This window comes from Urocampus carinirostris, chromosome 19 (genome assembly GCF_059441175.1).
Source record: "Urocampus carinirostris isolate Australia breed hairy pipefish chromosome 19, RoL_Ucar_1.0, whole genome shotgun sequence".
Taxonomy (NCBI): domain Eukaryota; kingdom Metazoa; phylum Chordata; class Actinopteri; order Syngnathiformes; family Syngnathidae; genus Urocampus; species Urocampus carinirostris.
In genome coordinates this window covers 20,631,851-20,637,850 of record NC_142367.1, presented here as the reverse complement: position 1 = coordinate 20,637,850, position 6,000 = coordinate 20,631,851, and the positions used below count along the sequence as shown (strand labels likewise).

Genomic DNA, 6,000 nt, shown 5'->3' with positions numbered 1-6,000 from the left:
CGGCTCACTTGCTTTGATGCATTATATTATGAATGATTATGTTGTCTAAAGAAGTTAAGAAAAAAAGGAAGTATAAAAGGAGAAAATGAAAAAAGACAGGTTTGTGGTTATCCCTTTAATCAGTATATTACCAACAATAATTTAATGCAGAAAATGAATGAATAATTTGAATAAGAAAATGTATTATTCTACTTAATTATATTTGCATGGATTTTTTCCTTTTACAGTGAACGTCTAAGCTACGTCATTTTTGAACTTTTTATAATAAACCTCATTCATGTCGAGCAACTCAGTATCTCACAACGAAATGTTAATTAACAATATATATGATATAACGAAACACAAGTACAATATAACATGTTAAACTACATAAATAAACATGTATGAAAAAATAATATGGTGTAAGATTATTTTGTAAGGGAAAATACAACATTTTGTAAGGGCATGGAGCCGTGGAGGTTGACAGGTATGTGTATTAGCGCGGGAGAGGGAGGTTGTGGGTGGTGTGTCGATAGGGAGGTTGATTAGTTAACGCACTAGTATGCATTCGAGTGAAGGACAAGAAAGAACACAAAAAAGACATGAGGGAATGAGGAAAAAAAATAACACTGGCAGACCTACTGACACAGTGCTGAGAAATCTGTGAATGTGGGATTGGCTGCCGCACGGAGTGAAAAAGAGAGAGCGGGAGAGACGCAAAACTCCATCCTCCCCACCAACTCACTTCCCATCTCCAACCCCTCCTAACATCAGCCCATGCAGTCACACTTCGGACTCGGCTCCCGCTATGAACGCTGGCGCCACTGTTGCCTCGGCGGAGACTTTTACGCACGTGCATTGAGTCCGTGAGCGCGGCGCGGCGGACAAATGGACTCCCGGCTGTTAATCGGACCCGGCATGGGCACCCCAGACCCTCCGTGGAACATCAGTCCATCGCACCCGCTCCTGGAGCTGGTCCCACTCGCCACAGCAGTGAGTAATTTTTTTTAACAAAAAAATAGCTTTTTCTTCCTTCATAAAACACAATAGTTATTTGCATGAATGAATGAATGAATGAATCCATCCGCACATCCTACCACACTGTCATTCACAAGCATCACTTCACAAAGCAGCTGTGGTGGGTGTTGGCACGTGGCAAAAATGCCCATGTGAGGGTTCCAATACGCATCCTCACTAGATGTGCGTTTTGAGACCCCCAGCAATGTACTCAGCTGAACTCGCTTTATTTACTGTGTCACAGAGGAGCAGACGGAGAAACTGTGTGGACGTTTTTGCTTGGAGACTCCTTAAAGAATCAGAACCCCCTCCCCTTGAATTCACCCCCCCCTTCCCCAGAGCGCCGTAGCATCCTCGCCTCCTCCTTCACACCCTGGAGAAAAAAAATCTTTTTTTGTCAGGAAGCAAGCTGTTCTACATAATAGACTCAGCGAGTGAGTGCTGTCATGGTTGAAAGTTAGAAAGGTGGTGGCCCCAGGGTGAGGGGAGGGGGCAGTCTTGCATCACAGGGGATCCTCCCAGGGGGATTTCATTTGAGGCACACCTGTGAAATTCACCCATGTGAGCGCTGCGACGTTTCTTCTTTTTGATATGCGAGTTGTGACGTTTACTGGCTATGATATTAAGTATGTAATGAATTCCATTGAAAAAAAGTCTCACTTTTTTACAATTTTTCCCCTGTTTATTCTAAACTGTAAATGGTAATTAATGAATCAAATGACCCTTTATGGCCTCCATAACGTCTCCTGTGTGTATAAAGCATTACATTTTGCTTCTTTATTATGTGAATGCACCTGAATAATTCATTATTATTTAACAGTAGTTGGGCAAGAGGTAAGAAGAGGAATAGATATGAGGATGGCTTATAATCCCCATTTTGTTTTGATTTATATTGTTTTGGATGGAGGGTATCCAAAAGTTTGTCATGCACCGACTACAGTAGACATGATCAATGGGATGCCAAACTTTGTTTGGAGCCGGAGGAGATAAAACACCTTTTGAATGATTTATGACTTTTTTCAAGACACAAAATGCGGCTGTGATATGCAATGTGACATCTAAAACCATTATTTACTTTTTTTGAGTATTGAAAGATCAACATCTTAGCTTGAACTATCGTTTTGATTTATGAGCTTTGGTTGGGGCATCCTTAAACAAGATAGGATCAACTCAAGAGATCGGTTGAGTGTATTTGATGAAATAAAAAACGTGTTAGATTTTGAATGATAGATTTTCTGTTGGAACTTTGTTGCAAATCATTATTTGATCAGAAGTTCAATTAATACGGTGTCTTGTTTTTATCGATTTATGTCATTTAAAAGGTAGTCTTACTTGGTCAGATCATGAATTTAGGCACACCTGGGGTCTGCTTTTGGTTTTTATTTATGTTTGGTTTGTTCGAGGTACAAAATAACTATTGTTTATCGCCAATTATACAATTAAGTCATGTTTATTTTGTATAGCCCTTAATACAAGAAGTCTCAGAGGGCTGCACAAACTACAGACTATTATTACACCAATACAACTCAGATGAATGACAAGAAGGTGCAGCAAATAAGCAAAAAAAGCAACAACTAAGATGTTCTTCAATTTAGGGTATTCCAAATCCATGGGTATGTGATTAAAGCACAGTTTGATTCTCAAAGTTTAGTACTCCGCAGTCAAGACCAAAGGACTAATCCAATTCCTACCACAACCCTAATGTGGAGCTCTACAAAGAATCAGATCCTTGTTGGATTCCTGGTCTGCGTGGATCGCCACTCGGATCACAGAGATTTCTAATAGTCCAAGGAATCGAGGAATTCTCCAAAATGCAACGACTTCTCCAAAAAATATGCGTTTTCACGGGTGCTTAAAATCCTTGAAAATACTTGAAATTTAATATTGTGTTTTCAAGGATTGAAAAGTGCTTGAATTTTGGATGAAGTGCTCGTAAATGCTCAAAATTGTGGCCATGTTTCTCCAGAAGTTGACTTAAAAAGAACACAGACACTGCTCCCTGTAAGCTTTGTTTCGCTATTGCAGGTCTTCTTCGCTTATGATTAACAGCAGCTGTAATTAGTTTGTAAGGTATTGTCCTATAAATTGTCACTGCTCCCTATGGGTCTGGCCCAAAAGGCCGGGTGCATGCTAAAGAATCTGCATAAGTGCGAGAATTATATATCAATAATGGAAATTTATGATGAGCCATGCAAAAAATGAAGGTAGCGTTTCCCAGTGGTAAATGGGTAATGGGAAGAACTTCCTGCAACTAAAAAAAATAGGCTACATATCATTTTTACCCAACACCTACAGTATATGGGGAGGAATTTGACTCAAAAACAAAAATACCCTTCAACTGGATAGGTTAGAGGTTTTATGATATTGGATTGAGTGACAAAAAGATTCAATATTATTGTGAATAATAAATTCATTTGTTTTTTGCGTTTCAATGAGCGATACAGTTTTTCGGCAGATTTGGATGAGATTTATGGCACTCTTGGTTCATTCCAATTCAAGGCATGGTGATGGTTTTATTTATGACATTCTCTTTCAAAAAGGACAAGTATTCTCCGGTTTTATATGCATTACATCTCGGTAACACTGTTTTACAATGGAAAAACTGATGTGTTGCAGGACATGTTTACGATTGATTCAAAGATCTGTAAACTTTATGGCACTTCTGATTTCAATCATTCTGTCATTTTGTCTTATAGTAGCTTTAATTTGCATGCTTATTGTAAAGGGATACATCATTTTTTGTACGCAGTTGTGTTTCTGTTACCTTCGTACTAATGTTGCGGGGACATTCTGCATCAAAGTACTTTTTAAGACTTCTTTATTGGTTTATTTAGAGCCATTACGTATAAATACTTTTTCAGAAGAATTGTCTCTGAGAGACAAAATGTAAAATTATGTTTTTGTTTTGTTTCATTTTATAAAATTACAAAGGGTTTAGCGCAGCACATCAGTAAGTATCAAGCCTCTGGGAGTGATTTCCCTATTAAAAATCACTATCAGATGGGGGGAATGGCTTTGAGCAGATCTTTGACCACACATCGAGGAAGCTTCCATTCCTAGTCTTGCTTCCAGTCCAGTGAATTAAGTATGTAGGTGGCCCTGTATGGTGAGAATAGGCGTAGTGAAGTAGTGTAGTAGGGGTAGCCAGGATATGGATAAGTACCGACAGTTAACGCTTTGAACTTTTTACTTCCTAAAAAGATGACAAAGTCATCACCGGGGCACCGGGGCAGAAGGATGATGTTTCATGCACGTCCGTGGGATCGCGATCGCCATGGTGACCGAAATCGTGTCCTCAGAAACATCAGGCGCTGACATATTCTTGCAAAGTCCACGCATCTTTCATGCATAAGTTCAGCGTTCCTGCAATAAAATGTTATTTTGCAAGCAAAGCGCCACTGTGTTTATGGACAGCATTGTTTAGATATTGGAGGTATCACAAATGCAAAAGAAAAGCACCAACGTAAAAGTTTTGCTAGAAATGCATCCTTTCACAAAACGCTGTTAAGTTTTTTTTTTTAAACAAGTATTTTTAAGAAACTTATCAACTGTTGTTTAGTAAACAATGGTAAAAGCTATAAACATACATTTTGTGTCATAGAAGGTGACGATTGAAGCTTCTTATAAGTCTGCTGCCTATTTAGCTACAGAACTAAGAATGATTTTTTGTAGGCCTTGAAAAATGAGTCAAAATGGCAAAACATTGGCTGGCACCTGCTCTTATGTGAGAGAAACATCTGGCATTTAATGAGTTAAGAGGGTTACACCTTGGCTTTGGAATTCAGGTTTGAAATAAATTTAATTTGGGATAAGGACAAAGGACTAGTTAAGTATTATGGCAATGCGGTGTCCTTATCGAAAATAAAGTCCGTGAGTAGTTATGTATGTCAGAGTGTGGAAGAGGGAAAAGGAGACAGAATGAGAGAGAATGAGGGAGCATAAACGAGTGATGGAATGCGACTTTGTTGAGTGTTTGTTTATGCCGCGTTTGCAGGCGCGGGATGATTAGCTTTGTGCATGTGCAATAGCCATCCAACAAAAGGCGTCTGAGTAGCCGCTCTGAAAACATCAATGTAACGAGTGACACAAGTGGCTTGATCAATTGCGGGCCACGTAATTAACCTTATTGGGTGAGCGCTTTTTCTTCTGAAGGATTGCACATTGTTTGATATTCTTAAGTATGCAGTGAGCTGGATATAAATGTTAATCAAGCTGTCAATTGTACAAAAATGGTCATCTGTTTGTTGTTTGCTGTGGATTGATTGCTGAAGCAGAGCTAACACGGAACGTCGGTCGTAACAGCTGCACGGTCGAGCCGCGTGGGCGCAATCAATATTCATTATATAGAAAACGGAGATGAAATTATGAGATTTACAGGTGTATCCCCTGCCGTTTCAGCTTTGTTTCTTCCTTCCAAATCCACTTTGCAGCATAAAAATTTGGTAGGCATGCCTCATACGAGTAAAACCAAAATAGTCCCTCAATGCCATGACTGAAAAGACGCATGAATTTAGCCATTTTATCTTTAATTGAGGACTTGGGATCAATCATGGCCACCATTAAATTCGAGTACTTTAGTGTAGTTCATTCATCAAATCCACTACACAGCATCATATCCAGACAGAAGAGCAGCTTCAGCGACAGACTGCTGTCACTGTCTTGTACCACGGACAGACTGAAGAGATCTTTTCTTCCTTATGCCATGAGGCTCTTTAACTCCACACGGCAGAGTAAAGGCCCACATTAAACCACACCCCCTACATTACATATTACCGAATTTTATTGCAATATGTATTCTGTGTAGCACTATCTAGATACTCCATAGAACACGCTACAGTGGGTATAAGCACGTCACATTGGGTATTTGTATATTGTATTCTTTTTGCTTTATTATTGTATCATTTCTCAGCACAGGGATGCTGCTGGAAATGTGAATTTCCCTGCGGGGATGAATAAAGTATCCATCTATCTATCTATCTAGTTTAAATCAGTGTTTTTAGAACA

At 39.2% G+C, this 6,000-nt stretch overlaps 1 protein-coding gene across 1 annotated transcript in view; it reads left to right on the top strand.

Moving 5' to 3' along the window:
* Window positions 1-746: 746 nt before the first annotated feature.
* Window positions 747-6,000, top strand: part of LOC148347668 (melanopsin-A-like) — a 33,519-nt gene continuing 28,265 nt past the window's right edge. The window contains exon 1 of the mRNA XM_088323235.1: window positions 747-972. Within this exon, the coding sequence (XP_088179361.1) occupies window positions 868-972 (105 nt within the window). The 5' untranslated portion in view covers window positions 747-867. The remainder of the gene's footprint in view (window positions 973-6,000) is intronic.